This window comes from Girardinichthys multiradiatus, chromosome X (assembly GCF_021462225.1).
Source record: "Girardinichthys multiradiatus isolate DD_20200921_A chromosome X, DD_fGirMul_XY1, whole genome shotgun sequence".
NCBI lineage: Eukaryota > Metazoa > Chordata > Actinopteri > Cyprinodontiformes > Goodeidae > Girardinichthys > Girardinichthys multiradiatus.
Genome location: NC_061817.1, coordinates 9366384 through 9386491, shown reverse-complemented (window position 1 = coordinate 9386491; position 20108 = coordinate 9366384). Strand labels below are relative to the sequence as shown.

General features: G+C 40.8%; 2 protein-coding genes across 3 annotated transcripts; both read left to right on the top strand.

Annotated features, from left to right (window-relative positions):
- The first annotated feature begins 221 nt into the window (after positions 1 to 221).
- Positions 222 to 6792, top strand: LOC124863212 (FAD-linked sulfhydryl oxidase ALR-like). The gene is made up of 3 exons (XM_047357508.1): positions 222 to 709; positions 940 to 1151; positions 6472 to 6792. Exons 1-3 carry the CDS (start codon positions 494 to 496, stop codon positions 6632 to 6634), a joined length of 591 nt encoding a protein of 196 aa, XP_047213464.1. The 5' UTR covers positions 222 to 493; the 3' UTR covers positions 6635 to 6792.
- A 2893-nt stretch (positions 6793 to 9685) lies between these two features.
- LOC124862231 (synaptogyrin-3-like) lies at positions 9686 to 19860 on the top strand. 2 transcript variants are annotated; one of them, XM_047356044.1, is made up of 5 exons: positions 9686 to 9907; positions 12164 to 12398; positions 13451 to 13596; positions 17166 to 17267; positions 18068 to 19860. In XM_047356044.1, the coding sequence occupies exons 1-5, from the start codon at positions 9806 to 9808 to the stop codon at positions 18275 to 18277; spliced, it is 795 nt and encodes a 264-aa protein (XP_047212000.1). In that variant the 5' UTR covers positions 9686 to 9805; the 3' UTR covers positions 18278 to 19860. The 2 variants fall into 2 exon arrangements, with proteins under 2 accessions (XP_047212000.1, XP_047212001.1); XM_047356045.1 differs by lacking the exon at positions 17166 to 17267.
- The last annotated feature ends 248 nt before the right edge of the window (positions 19861 to 20108 follow it).

Sequence of the window (20108 nt, the reverse complement as noted above, 5' to 3'; positions counted from 1 at the left end):
GGATCATTTCACACAACCAAGCCTACTTTTTACATCAGTAAAAACCGCTTGAGGATGGCCAAGGACTTGTGTTGAATAAGACTGTAGTGCGTTGAGGGAAAAAAACATAACTTAATTAATTGGAGCCGAGTCAATACAGATCATTTACTCTACAAGTTGACTTGAATGCACCATTCAGTTAGAGCGCGGCCGTAAAAGCACAGCTGCTGCGCGAACTCATTTCCTCGGGGGAACATGACTCGACACAACACCAGGAAACAGTTCCGTTCTTGTAAGAAGTCCGTAGAAAAACAAGAAACTCGCCATTACGAAATTGAACCCTTCAAATATTACACTGAGTTGCATTAGTTTCCAGCTTAACCGTGACGATGTACGCACGGTGCAGAGAAAACTAGGACCCGACGATGTTTCCACTTGTAACTCTCTCATCCTGCAGTCATTCTCGTTATTTATCGGCCCTGCGGGTCAGTGAGAGGTGTCAAATAACGCAAACATGGCTGAGCAGCCAGCAGCGAGAGGACCTTCATCCGCCAGCCCACCTGGGTTTGAAGGTTTTCCCTTCCCAGGAGCCAGCATATCTCAGCAGGACAGCTCCGGGAAAGAACATGAGCAAACCGGGGAATCCAAAAAGAAGCCGTGCAGAGCCTGTACGGACTTTAAGTCCTGGATGAAGCTGCAGAAGCAGCAGACCACAGCAGCAGCTGCACAGGTGGGTCAAAGGGTGAAGGTAGGGGTTTCAGTTTCTGTGGGAATGACTTGAACAGTACAGAGATGCGCCGACTGTATTTTAGTTTCCCTGCTGAAGAAAAGCATCCCCAACGCCACTACTCTTTCTTTGAGTTGCTGATCTCAGGGCTTTGCTTCACCCACTAAATTCAACCTGTTAAATGTCGTAACTAAATGACTTGTATGAGATTTGCCTTGTCTTTTGTTCTGCAGGAGAAGCATGCTCCAGAAACAGAGCAGTTGGACCCTCAGTGTCCACTGGACCGAGAGGAGTTGGGACGAAGCACTTGGTCGTTTCTGCACACCATGGCAGCGTATTATCCCAATCATCCATCTTCCACCCAGCAACAAGACATGGGACAGTTAATCAACCTTTTCTCCAAGTTCTACCCCTGTGAAGAATGTGCAGAAGATCTCCGGGGCAGGTCAGACCACAGTGCTCTACCACACAGGGAATTTACATTTATTCATGGACATGCATACCACATAAATTTGGGGCTTTTAATGACACATTTTTCTATGGGTGGAATGACTGCTCAACAAACAACTTCAATGAAGTTAGAAAAAACAAGAAGTGGTTGCACAGCCTTGAATATATTGTGTATTATGTCTACATACAGGTCCTTCTCAAAATATTAGCATATTGTGATAAAGTTCATTATTTTCCATAATGTCATGATGAAAATTTAACATTCATATATTTTAGATTCATTACACACTAACTGAAATATTTCAGGTCTTTTATTGTCTTAATACGGATGATTTTGGCATACAGCTCATGAAAACCCAAAATTCCTATCTCACAAAATTAGCATATCATTAAAAGGGTCTCTAAACGAGCTATGAACCTAATCATCTGAATCAACGAGTTAACTCTAAACACCTGCAAAAGATTCCTGAGGCCTTTAAAACTCCCAGCCTGGTTCATCACTCAAAACCCCAATCATGGGTAAGACTGCCGACCTGACTGCTGTCCAGAAGGCCACTATTGACACCCTCAAGCAAGAGGGTAAGACACAGAAAGAAATTTCTGAACGAATAGGCTGTTCCCAGAGTGCTGTATCAAGGCACCTCAGTGGGAAGTCTGTGGGAAGGAAAAAGTGTGGCAGAAAACGCTGCACAACGAGAAGAGGTGACCGGACCCTGAGGAAGATTGTGGAGAAGGGCCGATTCCAGACCTTGGGGGACCTGCGGAAGCAGTGGACTGAGTCTGGAGTAGAAACATCCAGAGCCACCGTGCACAGGCGTGTGCAGGAAATGGGCTACAGGTGCCGCATTCCCCAGACCTGGGCTACAGAGAAGCAGCACTGGACTGTTGCTCAGTGGTCCAAAGTACTTTTTTCGGATGAAAGCAAATTCTGCATGTCATTCGGAAATCAAGGTGCCAGAGTCTGGAGGAAGTCTGGGGAGAAGGAAATGCCAGAAGTCCAGTGTCAAGTACCCACAGTCAGTGATGGTCTGGGGTGCCGTGTCAGCTGCTGGTGTTGGTCCACTGTGTTTTATCAAGGGCAGGGTCAATGCAGCTAGCTATCAGGAGATTTTGGAGCACTTCATGCTTCCATCTGCTGACAAGCTTTATGGAGATGAAGATTTCATTTTTCAGCACGACCTGGCACCTGCTCACAGTGCCAAAACCACTGGTAAATGGTTTACTGACCATGGTATCACTGTGCTCAATTGGCCTGCCAACTCTCCTGACCTGAACCCCATAGAGAATCTGTGGGATATTGTGAAGAGAACGTTGAGAGACTCAAGACCCAACACTCTGGATGAGCTAAAGGCCGCTATCGAAGCATCCTGGGCCTCCATAAGACCTCAGCAGTGCCACAGGCTGATTGCCTCCATGCCACGCCGCATTGAAGCAGTCATTTCTGCAAAAGGATTCCCGACCAAGTATTGAGTGCATAACTGTACATGATTATTTGAAGGTTGACGTTTTTTGTATTAAAAACACTTTTCTTTTATCGGTCGGATGAAATATGCTAATTTTGTGAGATAGGAATTTTGGGTTTTCATGAGCTGTATGCCAAAATCATCCGTATTAAGACAATAAAAGACCTGAAATATTTCAGTTAGTGTGCAATGAATCTAAAATATATGAATGTTAAATTTTCATCATGACATTATGGAAAATAATTAACTTTATCACAATATGCTAATATTTTGAGAAGGACCTGTACATACACCCTCACTAATATTAAAAATGTCATTTAGCAAGTTGCAGAGAAACCAAACGTTTTTGTAGCCATCATCAAGGTTTAATGAAAAACTCTGTCTGGATTGTTGCCTTTCTTTTAGCCATAATTGGTTTATTTAAAATAGTTTCCTGGCTTTTAAGCATAGTTCATAAATTGTCAATAGGGTTGAGGTTGGGCTCATTCCAGAAGCTTAATGTTTGCCTGCCTTATCCATTATAAAACCAGTTTTGATGTGTGGTTGGGATCATATATTATTACATTAATATTATATTAATATTTTATCAAATAATATTACGGTGTGTTAAGGGTTGTCCTGTGAATACCAGCCCAGTAAGGCGATGGTATTAGGACAAAATTGAAAGGTGTGAGCCAAGCTCTGACATTACTGAACAGCAAAACTCTGCACACACAGAATGAATTCACACAATTTCTTAATATACAAGAATTTATTAACAAAAATAAGTCAATTCAAAGTCAAATATATTTCAATCAACAAACTCTTTACTATGCTAAAACAATCCAAATAAACTACCAAGCAGAATTAAAGAATAATGAAGACTAATGGACTATGTACAATATAAACAAGTTGATTAAAGATGGTTGAAACCATGACCAAAAGAGTGATGCAACATTACCATACAATGTTTATGTTTGAGAACCAAGGATTATCTTGAAGAATCTGGAAATGAAGTTAAGTTAGTTTTGGAATTAACTTAGGCAATAATCCGCATACCTTTAAACAACCCTTCACGATGCAAGATCAGATAAAATATTATTTTAATAAAATAATGTTTTAAAGAATGATTTGCTGAATAAAACTAACCTTCTGGATCACTAATTCTCAACGGTGTCTCATTAGCTGCCTTTATTTATTGAAATAATATTTAAAGAAATATTATTAAGGGAATAGTAAAATAATATTTAAGGAAATATTATTTTGAATAAGAACCAAATCTTTCTGGATAAATGGGGCTTAATGGTGTTTAATTAGTTATCAAGTTTAGAAAAATAATATTTAGGGAAATATTATTTCCTAGATTGAACAACCTTTTTGGGTAAATGATCTTAACTTAGCTGTTAGCGGTTGAAGCTAACAAAAGAAGCTTATAGCTTATCATTCGAATCAAACACATACCTTTAAAACACCATTAATAAAAGGTTTCAAATGCATACGCGTGAATGCCGCGCTATGGCCGATCTTCTGTGTTTAAAATCACCCTTTAAATAAAATTTGTCTTAACTTAAAAAACAAAAAACACAAACACAGAACACACAAACTGAGCACATATGCTGAGCAGATAATCTGCTAGCAATAAGATGGCTGAGTTTTCAATACAAACAAAACGTCATAAAACAAAAAATGTTTAGATTTTTTCACTCTAAACTACTTCTCTCTGCCAAAAAACACAACCTCTTACGTAAACCGTGCTGAGGAAAAGTTGTCCGTTGCGATGAAGTTGAAGGAAGCATCCACAGTGAACAAAGGGTTAAATGCAGCTAACCTCCGTAGCTGTGGGGTGGGGCGGCTCGCTCTGTCGGGCCGGCCAAACTGCACGTTACTACTGTAACCATGGTGATGCGGCCCCGTTGTCCTTCCTTCAAACCGGGAAAAGCTGCTCCACTCGGCGTCGTAGAGACAGGATCTCTGCTGGGAACTCTCTGGAACAGTTTGCTTCTGTAGACCTCAGAGAGAAAGTCAAGCAACGTTTGTACCTTAATTCGTTCATGAATGAATACCGGATACATAGACAGTGATTCATTCCTACTTAACTTAGTGCATATGATCGCGTGATCGTATGACACTCTTGGATCCAGTTGAAGAGTTCTGTCTGTTTGCCCACAAAGAGACATTAGCGCTCTGTTTCCATCTGTCCAGTTCCACTGGGGACCTGCGTGGAAGAGGTCAGTCTGTTGCAAAAGCGGGGGCTTTATTCGGACAGTAACGTCACGGGAAGTCCGCTGTTATTCCCTTCTTGGCTGTGCTGGAAGTAGGTTAATGCGATTTATTTTGAAAGTTCCAGAAATGTTCTTACTGATCTTCATGATGTAACCCATGGCTGTGGTCCCAACAATTGAATATTACACCTGCTAGAACACACAAATCGAATCCCACATTCAGCCATCTGACCCACATTATCACTTGCGTAAAATGAAAGGAGAGTTGGTCTGGATGTTCAAGAACTGCCAAGGCTTAAGAGTATTATAAACTGAAATATTCTGGAATATCAGTGTTACTGTGGGGAAGTGGGTTTTACATCACCACAAACTGACAGGATGCAGACCATTGAATAAATGTGTGTTCCAAAATCAGTGCCTTCAAGGCGAAATGAAGGTGTTGTTTGCTGCTGCCCACACCGACATGCCAAATAGGTTTTATGGTCATATGAGACAAAGACTGACCAATTTGGCCACAGTGACAATGTATGTAAGAGTAAAGTTGGTGCATTCAAACCTAGGAAGACTAAAGCAGCTCTTACGCATGGTGGTGGCAGCATCATTCTGTGGGACTGTTTCTTTGCCAGTGGACCTGGTCCTGTAAATGAAGTGGATGGGCAAATGAAGGAGGAGGATCATGTCCAAATTCCTCACTATCTCATATCAGCATCTAATTGGTTAGAACTGGGATGCAGCCTCGTGTTCCCAGACACACTTCCAAACTGGTTTTGGGATTGATAAAGCAGGCTAACATTAAGCTTCTGGCATGGACCTCAACCCCATTGAACCTCTAAAGACTATGTTCAGAAATCAGACCCTTAGCATGAAACTAGCCAATTTAAACGAGCTCTACCAGTTCTGATAAAACAAGAGTGATCAACTAAAAAAGCACTCAAGAGAGTGAAGACCTCCGCCAATGTAATAGGGTCAATGACACATGTCAGCTTTTTTCTTTACTGATGAGCTATACTTGCAATGATTCTGGCCACTGCAGGTCAGTTGCTGACAGAGCAAGGAACCAAGTTGTCGTACCATGGTGTGGCAATAATAAAGAATCGTTCAAAATATTCTGAATCCAGATGGTGCTCTGCATCACAACCAAAATCTAATCATCTGTTCCTTGTCCTAATACGCCTCTTGTCTGAAAATTTCATCCAAATCCGTTCACAACTTTTTGAGACATTTTGCAAACAGACAAACCAACGGTGACAAAACATAACCTCCATGGTGGGGTTAAATATTCAGCGAGAATTATACCAGAAGCTTTTTTGATCACTACCAAACATTAGTGGTTTTTCTGCATATTGCTGAGAGACGATTATCTAAATATTAGTGGGGTTTCACGCACATAATTGAACATGTATGTGTAATTCTGATTTATTCCAAAGTATAGAAGATCTGAAATTAATTTAAACTAATGCACCTACTGCTAGTTTAAAAAATAACACTAAACTGATACAGTATAGTTGTATAGTCACTCTGAAAAAAAGAACAGTTCAAATGCAAGATTTAAAGCCCCAAATTAGCATGAGAATTATGTCCATCATGAGAGTATAAGATGTATGTGTAAAATCAAAGACAATTCTAGACAAACCCAATTTCCTCCCTACAGACTGAAGACCAATAACCCGGATACCAGCAGCCGCCACGCTCTCTCCCAGTGGTTCTGCCGTCTTCATAACGAAGTCAACGTCCGGCTGGGGAAGCCCGAGTTCGACTGCTCGCTTGTGGATGAGAGATGGAAAGATGGCTGGAAGGATGGCTCCTGTGACTGAGAAAAGATTCCTTCAGAAGAAGCAAACTCACTGTTTTCCTTGTCTTGTAAGGCTGCTAATATGCAGAAGAGTGAATGATCTATTCCATACTTACATACCATTTTTTTTTATTAGTTTGTGTAACAAGTGTAATTATAAAATAAAAGCTCTGAAAAACAGATTTCTTTTTGTTTTTAACAGAATGGAAGTTTTGGTTCTTAGTGAATGTGTTGATGAAATGTTTTCTTCAAAGGTCTCATCTAGTGTTACTGTGACGGTGGTACCAAATTGTAGCCAATATGTTATCAATGCTAACCGTGGCTCAGATTCTTTTAGGTTGGTTACCTGGAAATGTTACCTGGAAATGTTATGTCTTACTCCTTTAAAGACCTGGTTGGATGCAGAGAAAAATTAATTTTTCTCTGCATCCAAGTTAATTGGACTAACTCTTTAATATAAATAGCCATCTAATGAAAAGTGATGTCACTTTAAATGATTAAGAAAACTGCCTTTACATGACCGATGTTTAAGATGGCAGGAATCTGATTTGGTCTTGGTTCCCCTCACTAGTCTTCCTGTACCATCTAGCTTATTTCCCTTTATCCACGTAAAGCCTGTTGGATGTGCTATTAATGTCTATTAATATACTGAGTGGTCAAAAACCTCTCTACAGAACCCTACTTCAAGAAAAGTGAACATGGCTGTTGTCAGGAATGACACTCTTCATTATTTTTAAGATCAAACTACTTCAAATGCCTAAATAAAATGTAATAAAATCAGAAAACCACATGTTTAATGCAGATATTTTTGCTAATAGATTGCCATAAATTGCACAGATTGAAACCTTAAAATTCTGTTCAAATCTCCAAATTTAAACCATGGCCTCTCTCCCACAAATACACTATGTCCACAGTTGAACTGGTGGACTCAAGCAGAAGGTTGAAGTGCACCTCAGTGCCCCCTAGCGATAAGCAAAATAATACATCCACTCTTGACAGCCTTTTCAGCAGAGGTTTGAAATCTTTACAAATCACTTTCTGGAGAATCAGTAAATACAAAATATGAGCAATGTTCTATACAAGTTAAGTTAAAAAAATATTTACCTGCTGATTAGGTTAGAGTTTGTTTTTTTTTTTGGTAATAGACTACACATTTTACTATCAAACAGGGTTGTGCTTAACAGTGTAAGAATAGTGTGTTAGTTATTAGGAACGACTATTTTTCTCTCTAAATGAACTACAGCCTGTTTGGCAAAAATGAAAACTGGGTTCTGGAAAACGCTTATTTATACCTAAAAAAAAAGCAGAATACACATGTGTTGAAAATGTTTAAAGAGAAGAAAGTTGACAAGTTAAAGGCAGACTTCCTTACAAAGAGAAATTTTCGTTTTCTCCTGCTTTGGATTGTTTTTTGTTTGGTTAGGGTTGTTTTTTTTGCAATTAATTACATGAAGCTGTGATTTCTTTCTTTTCTGACAGAATCAAACCCTTAGACCAACTTCAAATGTACTCTTGAATTGTTAGATTTAGATATTTTCTTAGAAACATCATAAGCAACAATGCTTAAAAATATGTTTCTTCCTGGCTTGAATCTGAAATGGAATCCTGTGACTGAAAACTAAGATACTGTTTAAAATGATTGAAAATTGCAGACATCTTATTTTTTTTCCTTTTGTTTTCTTGCAATCTTGAACCTCAAAAAGTTTTATATACGTTGCCTTAGTATTTAGTAGATTTGCCTTTTTAAACTGTATGATTTGGGTCAAATGTTTTGTTTATCCTTCCTAAAAGATTCTCACCATAATTTGCTGGAATTTTTGCCCATTCATCTAGAGGTAACTGGTGTAACTTGCTCAAATACCCCTTTTTAGCTCTGTCCACAAATATTCCATGGGACTGAGACCAGGACTAAACAGGGAGAGCAGGGCTTGGAGGGTCAATCCAAAGCACGGACTTTGTTATCTTTAAGCCACTTTGTAACTAATTTGATGTCATGATTAGAGTCACTGTCCTTTTGGTAGACAGATTTGTGCCCAAGCTTTAAGTTCCTGGCTGATCTAGTGAGATGTTGCTTCAATATTTCCTCCAGATAGTACTTATTATTTAAGGTGAACCGGTCCCTTCTGCAGCAAAACTCTAACATACCATGACACTGCCACCGCTGAACTTCACAGTTAGGATGTTGCTGACAAACAGACACATTTCCCCTCTGCTTCCTCCAACTGTAACCCTCATTATGACCAAACACTTTAAATGTAGCTTCCACAGGAGATGTTTCCAAAAATGGAGGTGTTTGCGCGTAAAAGCTTTTTCAAACTGTAAACAGGCTTTTCATGTGGAGTGATGGCTTCTTCTTTCTTCCTGACAGGTGTTTCAGCAGCTTATGCCAGCTTCAGCCACCATCTTCACTAGGTCTTTTACTTTTATTCTGGAGTTGATACCTTCATTTTACCACAAAAAAAGTTTTGGGACATTTATTTTTTTTCCTGAACAGAATCATGGCTGGACATTCTCATTGTGTTCATACTTATTTATAATGGTTTGAACAGGTGAATGAGGAACCTTCAGACATCTGGAAATTGGATCCAAGGATAAGTCCGCGGAGGTCCACAACCGTCTTCCTGTTACCTTGCCTGATTTCTTTTAATTTCTCATGATGTCACACAAGCCTGCAGTGTGGTGTCTTAAAATACATCTACAGGTGTAACGTAAGTGTGAATTTACCAATCAGGAGCTTAGAAAGCCACGACATCATCATTTAGGCCTTTCCCCAAATTGATTAAAGGCATAGTATATCTACGTATACGTAAACTTTTGACTTTCAGCAAAGTAGTAAAAACCATCAAAATTTTATGGCAATTTTGCAAATAGTAGCAATTCTGTTTATCCTAACTGAGCTAAACGGGTAAAATATTTTCTGGTTTATTGTCAGACAGCGACAAAAGGTTAGGTTTGTATTTATTTATACTGTGCATGTACAAAATATCTGTTCCGTTGTATTTGTGAGCGTCTGGCCTCTCTCTCACTGGTCGTATGGTCCTGCGCGTCCCTGCGCCACTGGGAGCGCGCAGGACCCGTCTCCTCAGCAGCGCGCAGCAGCACATCCATCCTGCCGCGGAGCCGGGGATCGTGGAGCCGCGCAAAGCGCACACAACGAGAGACAGAAAGGGGGAGAGAGAGAGAGCAACAGAAGATGGACGGAGTGGGATCGTTCGGAGCGGGCCGAACCGGGACCGCTGTGGACCCGATCACGTTCGCCAAACAGCCGCAGACCATCCTGAGAGTGCTCTCCTGGGTGAGAGATGTTATTTTGTGCTGCATTTCTGTCTGTTAATGTGTCTGTGCCAGCGTTTGTGTGGATCCAGTGACGTGCCTCTACGCTGTAAATATACCATTGGAATGAAAAAGCGTGATTATCAGGGTGTGTGGATAGAAACGTGAAAATGAAGGTGGATTGTTGTGTATATTAAACAAATCTGGTGCAGGGTGTTACCAGGGCCTACTGTTTGGCTGACAGCATCTATAACCGCTTCCATTACAGATGTTTTCCGGGGTACAAACTGACCTATTGTTCCCCAATACTATTATTACCAGATTACATAGCGGGCACTGCTTTATAAACACACAGCGCAGAACGGATCAGAGAATCAGAAACACAGTCCTTCAGGCTAATTATCCAGCAAATTAACCTATTTATTCACACACCACATGTCATTTCTAAGTATTATTCTTACACCTTAGTAAGCATTCTTTCCATATTTGTATTAGCGATGTAATTTCCAGCTGATGATTTTACTGATTTTACCCTCCACGGTTGTCGTTCGTCATCTCACCTGTGATTGGTCCGCCACTATCATTACGCACTCAGGGCCACGGAGATGCGTCGCGGTCTGACGTTTGGGTTCCACGGAGAAGCTCCTCTTTTGGCAGCGCAGGGATTTCTGAAACACGCCAATTAACCGCGTGCACCACGTTTCGTACAGTGCGCGTGCGTGTGTTTCCTTTGCAGATGGATCATAAGATTTCCACCCAGCTTGCCGGGATTCTTCTTCTGAAACAGCGCAAACATTTTAAGCAAAAATATTAAACGTGAAGTCAAGATGGAAATCTAATGAATTCAAAGCCTGAGCAAAGGGCTGACTGGGGTCCTGGGTACAATTTCCTTTGGAGGTCCATTTTCAATTAGCGTCATTGTCCTCCAAGAATCTTTGTATTGTGTTTATCACAGCTTGTTTTAAAGTTAACTAGTGAGCCAACAATAATTTTCTTCATAGGAAAATATCAGTTTTCTGTCTAATTGGGGTTTTCTGGAAAGGGTATAAGCTGCTATTATCTTGTCAATAGTAGATAACTCTTTGCCTTTTTTTGTATAAACTGATTTGATGTTCTGTAGCTAATCAATAGAGGCTTTAGGTTGGTGCAGGTTTTGTTTCTTTTTGAGCTCTAATAGTCTACTTCATGTTGTCAGACCAGTTCCGTTTACCTTAATTCTACAGGTCTGGCATTACCAGGTCTGGATGTGGCCAGTGAAACAGATTGTAATAAGTGGTTAATCACAATAAATTCATGATTTCACAAGGGAAATCCCCATTTGAAAACGACTTTTTGGCATTTACTCTGGTTATCCTTGTCTGATATTAAAATGTTCTTAATGATCTGAAACATTCAAGTGTGACATAAAGCAAAAACAGAAGAAACTTGTAAGGAGACATATACATATAGTTGTTTTTTTTTTTTTTACTGAATTGTAATAAACATTTTAACAAGATTTTTGCTAAAGACGTCCATTTTCATTGCATTTCAATCTTTCCTGACAATTTTGTTAGTATTTAAGTAGAGATGACAGTCCGGCTAAGTTAGTCATTTGAAATCATGTTAGGAAATTTGAGAAAAGAAACTGCTTTTCTGTTTTAATGATGAAGCTTTATGAGGTTAAAAGCCGTTTCATCCCACTGATTCAGCCAAAGCTCTTGAGCATCTATCTGCTCAGATTACGTCCACTCATGTGATTAGGTTAGAATGTGTGGCTGACATTATTCCATTGTGTGTCCTTTCTTCATCATATGACCCAGACCCCCTAGTAAGAGTGCATTTTTCTCTGTGTTGGTGAGTCACGAGGCCTTATTATGCCGAAGAGTGTTAGTCAGCTGATCGATGTCGGAGTTTGTGTTAAATAGGTGCCTCTGGTAAGAGACTGAACACACACTGTAAGTTGAATAGAAAAACTTTGTGGCATCAGCCAAAGAAACGAATAGCACACTTCTGTTATGGTGTTTGGTATTCAGGTGTGTTCAAGTTTTTAGAGGAAGTGAAGCCTCCACATCTTCAGTCTGTCAGTGGAAAAAGCACAAGCAGAAATTAGGTTAATGCCTTTGGTCTGAGTACACTGAAAGAGGAGCTTTTAGAGCATCGTGCTTTCAATGACCCTGAAATAATGTTTTTGCTCCTTAAGAACAAAAACAAACAATGAGATCTTCAATCCTATAATAATGATAGTTTTGGTGCAGTTTGCATGTTTAATTTGTCCTTCTCCTGCTCTTCTCTGCCACAGATATTTTCCTTGGTGGTCTTTGCCTCCATAGTGAATGAAGGTTATGTTAACCTGGGCAGTGAGCGCCTCCACTGTGTCTTCAACAAGAATGCTGACGCCTGTAACTATGGCATTTTTGTAGGCCTTGTGGGCCTGCTGGCATGTTCCTTCTTCTTCCTCCTCGACTACAAGTTCTCTTCCATCAGCTCCGTCAAAGACAGAAAGAAGGCTGTGATGCTGGAGATTGGCTTCTCAGGTGAGAAGTCGTCCTGATAAGCATTGTAGTTTGCCACAAGCCATGAAGGGGAGACGGCAAACGTGGAAAAAGCTGTGCTTGTCAGAGAAGAACAAAACATGCCAAATTCTATGTGGGGTGGAAAACTAACACTGCATGTTAGCCTGAGCACACCTTCCTCGTGGTGATACATAGTGGTGGCAGCATCATGCTGTGGATTGAAGAAAACTTGTTAGAAGCTGCAAAAAACTTGAGATAAGGGCAGAGGTTCACCTTCTAGCCGGAAAGTGACCCTAAACATACAGCCAGAGCTACAAGGAAATAGTTTCAATCAAAGCAAATTCATGCTGTGGAATGGCCCAGTCAAAGTCCAGATATACTTTCAATTGAGAATCATTGGCAAAACTTACAATCGAGGCTCACATGGCTTTAAATCCAGTCTGACTGAGGTTGAGCTGTTTTGCAAAGAATAATATACAGAAAAATGACATACAGTACCCCCAGAGACCGGAAGCTGAAAAATGGACCTGAACACTTTTTTTTCAGATTTTTATAAGCAAAAAAACATTTTAAACCATATTTTTATTTTCAATTTTACAATTAAGCACCACTTTGGTCTGTTAAATAAAGTCAGAATAACATATATTTAGGTTTGCAGTTGCAGTGCAACTAAATAAAAAAGGTTTAGGGATATGAATCCTCTTTTAAGGCAATGTAGAAGACAATAATAGGTGTGGCTTTTCTTTAAAACAAAAAGTGAGCAATATACAAAGTGAATAAGAATTTATGAAACCTTACCAAAGCAGAAAGTAAGTTCTCCAAAACATCAAGCAGGCAACCTAACTTGGTTTGTGTCAGATGTTTGTTTTCCTGTAAGACAATACACTAGGAGAAATGAAACTATAATTTGGTAGCACCTATTAGAGAAATGAGAGTATTTTTTATTTCTAAAAAACTATGCAGAATTCAAGAAAGCAGGAAATGAGAAATTATCAGCCCCAGGCTGTTATTGTCCCAGTATTAAATGAGCTTTCTTGGAAATAGTAAATCTTTTTTCTGCTGGTTTCTTGCAGGTTTTTGGACCTTTCTGTACTTTGTAAGTTTCTGCTTCCTGGCCAATCAGTGGTCTCGGACCAAAACTGATGATCTACCTCTTAACCAGGGGGCAGATGCAGCACGGGCAGCCATCGCCTTCTCCTTCTTCTCCATAATCACATGGGTAAGGCTATGAAACTACACTCTCCAGCCAATACAAAGAGAAGTGTGTAAACAATAAACCAAAACATGGTTTGAAAATTCAGATAATGGAGTCCATATATCAGGTTTGGAGCAGTGTGGATTTCCTCCTGGACCTGGAACAGTGGAGCACTCCCGCTTGGAGTTGCTGAGATGGTCGTGGTAGTTTGGTTGTCAGGTCCAGCATGTCTTTTCTGGATCTGGAGCAGGCTTATGACTGTGTCCTTTGAGACATTTTGTGGGGGTTGCTACAGAACTATGGGTTACCTGGGTTGCTTTTAGGGATTATGAAGTCCTCGTACAACCAAAGCAAGAATTGTGTCCATTTTCTCAGCACAAAATCAAAATTGTTGTCAGTGCAGGTGTGACTCTATGTTGACTGCTCTTTTTCACTGATCCTATTGGTGGTGTTGATGGACAGTATATCAAGGTGGAGTCTTAGCATGGAGGGTGTCTGGCTTGGAAACCTCGTTTGGGAATGTCTTTGTTTTTTGCAGATGATGTGGTTTTTTTGGCTTTTTTAAACCACTACCTGTTCACAGTTAAAGAGTGAAAGAGGTGGAGGAGTCCGCACCTCTAAGTTTAGGGCCTTTGCTGTCATTTGGAAAAAAGGTGGACTGCTCCCTCCAGCTCAGTGGATCAGTCTCTGTCTCAAGCGGATTAATTCAGCTGTCTTCATGTCTTGTTTACAAGTCATGGAAGAATGGAGCGGGGATGGATAGATGGATTAGAGCTTCATCTGCAGCAATGAGGGTACTTTACCGATCTGCCATGATGAGAAAGAGCTGAATTAAAAAAGCTCTCTATTTTCAGGTCTGTCCCCATTCTGACTCATGGCCAAAAAAATAAGATCCCTGATAAAAGCAAATGAAATGAGCTTCCTCTATAAGATCGCTGGAGTGTTGCAGATGATGGACAGAAGGGTGGATGGATGGATGGATGGATGGATGGATGGATGGATGGATGGATGGATGGATGGATGGATGGATGGATGGATGGATGGATGGATGGATGGAATGGATGGATGGATGGATGGATGGACAGAAGGGCGGATGGATGGATGGTATGGATGGATGGGTGGATGGATGGATGGATGGATGGATGGAATGGATGGATGGATGGATGGATGGATGGATGGATGGACAGAAGGGTGGATGGATGGATGGTATGGATGGATGGATGGATGGATGGATGGATGGATGGATGGATGGATGAAATGGATGGATGGATGGATGGATGGACAGAAGGGTGGATGGATGGATGGATGGATGGAATGGATGGAAGGAATGGATGGATGGAATGGATGGAATGGATGGATGGATGGATGGATGGTATGGATGGATGGATGGATGGATGGTATGGATGGATGGATGGATGGATGATGGATGGATGGATGGAATGGATGGATGGATGGTATGGATGGATGGATGGATGGATGGATGGTATGGATGGATGGATGGATGGATGGATGGATGGAATGGATGGATGGATGGATGGACAGAAGGGTGGATGGTATGGATGGATGGATGGATGGATGGATGGATGGATGGAATGGATGGATGGATGGATAGATGGAATGGATGGATGGATGGATGGAATGGATGGATGGATGGATGGATGGACAGAAGGGTGGGTGGATGGATGGATGGTATGGATGGATGGATGGATGGATGGAATGGATGGATGGATGGGTGGATGGAATGGATGGATGGATGGATGGATGGACAGAAGGGTGGATGGATGGATGGTATGGATGGATGGAATGGATGGATGGACAGAAGGGTGGATGGATGGATGGATGGATGGATGGAATGGATGGATGGATGGTATGGATGGATGGATGGATGAATGGATGGATGGAATGGATGGATGGATGGATGGATGGATGGTATGGATGGATGGATGGATGGTATGGATGGATGGATGGATGGATGGATGATGGATGGATGGATGGATGGATGGAATGGATGGATGGATGGATGGATGGTATGGATGGATGGAAGGATGGATGGTATGGATGGATGGATGGAATGGATGGATGGATGGATGGATGGATGGACAGAAGGGTGGATGGTATGGATGGATGGATGGATGGAATGGATGGATGGATGGATGGATGGATGGATGGATGGAATGGATGGATGGATGGACAGAATGGTGGATGGTATGGATGGATGGATGGATGGATGGATGGATGGATGATGGATGGATGGATGGATGGAATGGATGGATGGATGGATGGATGGATGGATGGATGGATGGATGGATGGATGGATGGAATGGATGGATGGATGGATGGAATGGATGGATGGATGGAATGGATGGATGATGGAATGGATGGATGGATGGATGGATGGATGGATGGATGGATGGATGGATGGATGGATGGATGGATGGATGGAATGGATGGATGGAATGGATGGATGTATGGATGGATGGATGGATGGTATGGATGGATGGATGGATGGATGTATGGATGGATGGAATGGATGGATGGATGGATGGATGGAATGGATGGATGGATGGATGGAATGGATGGATGGATGGATGGATGGATGGATGGATGGATGGATGGAATGGATGGATGGATGGATGGATGGAATGGATGGATGGATGGAATGGATGGATGGAATGGATGGATGTATGGATGGATGGTATGGATGGATGGATGGATGGATGGATGGATGGATGGATGGATGGATGGATGGATGGATGGAATGGATGGATGGAATGGATGGATGGATGGATGGATGGATGGAATGGATGGATGGATGGATGGATGGATGGATGGAATGGATGGATGGATGGATGGATGGATGGAATGGATGGATGGAATGGATGGATGTATGGATGGATGGATGGATGGTATGGATGGATGGATGGATGGATGGATGGATGGATGGATGGATGGATGGATGGATGGATGGATGGATGGATGGATGGATGGATGGATGGATGGAATGGATGGATGGAATGGATGGATGGATGGATGGATGGATGGATGGATGGATGGATGGAATGGATGGATGGATGGAATGGATGGATGGATGGAATGGATGGATGGATGGAATGGATGGATGGATGGAATGGATGGATGGATGGATGGATGGATGGAATGGATGGATGGATGGAATGGATGGATGGATGGATGGATGGATGGATGGAATGGATGGATGGATGGAATGGATGGATGGATGGAATGGATGGATGGATGGAATGGTTGGATGGATGGATGGATGGATGGATGGAATGGATGGATTTAACACAGATTTACCACATGCAAAAATAGTGAAATAGGTTACATTTTATAACACATGATCCAAAGATACCTTCAAATCAGTGTGACAGGCCTAGAAGGGAAACGATAATCTAGACTTACGAACAACAAACTTAGAAATTATATCCAGTTATAAATATGAGTGAACATAAAAACAGCAGCGATAAAAACTTGGGACTTCCTTGAGCAACAGTAATTCATCTAATTGTTTCTAGTGGCTGCTAATCAGTTATGGACATCAGCTACAAGGAATTTTAGTCATTTCCTGTTTTCAGATCAGCTTCTACTCTGTCTGGGGTGCTGGTTGGAAAAGTTCGGCAGTCAGGATCTGCAAATCAGAACCTTGCCAATCACCAAACCCATCAGCATCCGATCAGGTGAGGTCATTACCTGAGCAAACTCTTTGTCGGTGTAAAGAGCACAGAATGATAATAAACATAGGGTCTTAGGGACCTTTCCCCAGTTGGGCCCATTTAATAATCCTTTCATTGTTCAAACCAGTCAAGTCCACGGTTTTTGCTAGGTGAGACAAAATCATTAAGTGAAAGGTACTTCTAAACACATTTCAAAAAAATAAAAAATGCTAAATAGTTTTGTGTTTTTTGTCTTTTTTTTTTTATCTGTTCAACAATAAATTATATATGCAACATCTTTGATGTAAATCTGCTTGATTTGTTGTAGAAATGGGATCTATAAATCCTTGTAGACCTGTCTAGATCTATCATTTCACCTGTTAAGCTGCAACTTGTCAGTCTGCTGTGTCATTATTGTGACCTTTAGCAAGTAGAAGTAATTTTGGTAGTCTGATCCAATCTAAACTTTTTGTGTGGATGTTGGTCAGAACAGAGGTAAAAAACAGTTAAGGTAAGAAAGCTAACTATTGGCTGGGCCTTGTATGACATGCATAAGAGTTATAATAAATTTGTCTTTTGTTACTGAAAAATGAATTAATTTTAGAGAAATTACAAGGTTGCATCAAAAATGAGAAACTGAACAGGTCTGTTTGTTCAAATTTAATAGTCAGCATAATTTACCTAAACAACATTTGGTGTTTAAATAGTTTTGTGATATGGATGACATTCTGGTTATTGATTTTGATGAGTTCACTGTGACTATGCAGCATCCTGAGTCAGTTACTGCACTTTAATTTCCCTGTCTCCTCTGCTGCCCCCTGCAGGCTGGCCTAACAGTGCTTGCGGTCCAGAAGTATCTTCTGGGTACAGACATGACCCTGTTCACCACTGAGCACATGGACGGTGGTGCACCCACCCAGCCGTATCCGTCCAATTCACCAGTAGGCGGCCCGGCTGATACCACAGAAGCCTACCAGAGCCCACCGTTCACCGAGAACAACACAGCCCCCACATACCAGGTTCCCATTTACTAGGACAGACAGATGTGAGGGTGGAAGAGATGCAGATGAGAGAAAATTGTTTTCTGTGGTTTCGGTTTCAAGTGAAGTTGTTTATGAGTTGATCTGGAGCACACCTTTCAATAGCTGTGATAAGAAAAAAAATATTTCTGGCCTCTGCTTCTTTTTTACCTCCTCTTGTTTCCTGCCCCTCCTAACATTCCAGCTTTATCTGCCTACTTTCTAGACCTGCAGAAAGGATTTTCCTCCTGCATCAGCGCAGATGAATCAAAATCAAAACTAGAGGAGGAAAAATGGAAGTGGGAGGTGACTTTGAAGTGTTCAAACACCATTTTGTCATAGAAGACAGGGATGTAGTGCTGAACAAGTTACACCACAATGTTGCTGTTTTATATTACAGTAAGCAGTGCAGGAGGCGTTCTCTTACAGCAGTTTGATCTTATTCCTTTCATTCATTCAGGTGTCCTCTTTTCTTGTCAAACACTGGGAATGCTCTTTTCTTTTTTTTAGCCGCAATGATAACTCCTCCTGTGTTCCTAGCTGGTGATCATCTGCTTTGAATCTATGTTCCCAGACGTAGAGATCAACTAAGTGCCATATTGTATTGCATTTCAAAAGGTGACTTAGTTTTGTTGGTTTTCCACATACTGTATACAAAAAAGACAATGTTTTGTGGCCGAGTGCAATATCTCACATTCTCATGTACTGTAGGTAGCTACACACCGTACTGTACTGGAGGTCAGGAGGTCATTGTCGGAGCAGGTCAACTGTAGGCTCTGTCTCAAATGACATATTTCTTAAATTCAGGCAAAATTGTCCCCCTGCAAAGTTTCCAACACAGAGAAGTTACCCATTACAGATGGGCAGCTCACATTCAAATACGATGCAAATCGGATAAAGAATTATTAAAACTGAAATGATCATGTCTAGCGTTTAGGCCTTTCTAGGAGTCCTCAGAAATGGAAACAGAATGACAATGGAGAATATCCCTTTTCTGCTTTATCATCCTAGATGAATTGTGAGACTTTATTGAGTCGTGTATGCAGTTTAGTTTGCAATTGCAAATCAGTTCATGAATGCAAACTTACTTTTCAGAAGAGCCGAGCCAAGGCTGAATCAGGGCCTGGGCAGAATTTCATTTGGGGGACCCCTGAGTATTTTTTTTTCACTTTTACATTCTGCCCTTATTGTACAGATAAGTAGTGAACCAATGATAAATTTTATTGACTTTGTGACATATTATGCTTTTCTTAACCATTGACCATCACAAGAGTCACTACAAATTATTTGTTACAGATTATTCTAATAAAGTTCTCATTTTGATCATTTTCAGCAATTTAAAGCTGATTTTCTGCTGTTGAAGCAGTTTTGACTCTTTACTCTATAGATACTACAGTGAGGTAAAACAGAGAAGTTCTGAAAGGAGATAATTATAAACATATGAAATTTCTAATGGTATGCAAGAATGTACGCACCCTTATACAAATGCCGGATTTGTCTAATGTAAATATCCTCATCATAATATCACATATCATCTATAATTCAAGTAAAAAACACACACACATATACTGTATGTTGGAAGAACAAAAAACAAAAAGCTGAAAGGAAGACAAGTCTTTTTCTTTTACAAAGGAAACATGGCTAAAAACTCCCAACGCCTTCTGAGAACAAGTATTTTGGTCTGCATTGGTGGTGGCAGCATCATGGTCTAGGGTTAATTTCTTCAGAGGGAACTGGCTTTTTTTATCAAGTTGGATGAAGTGAAGAATAATTCCAACATATTTCTTGTCATTTTGTTGAATTGTACAGGATTTATGTCACATTATATTTGGAGATTTCTTTAAAT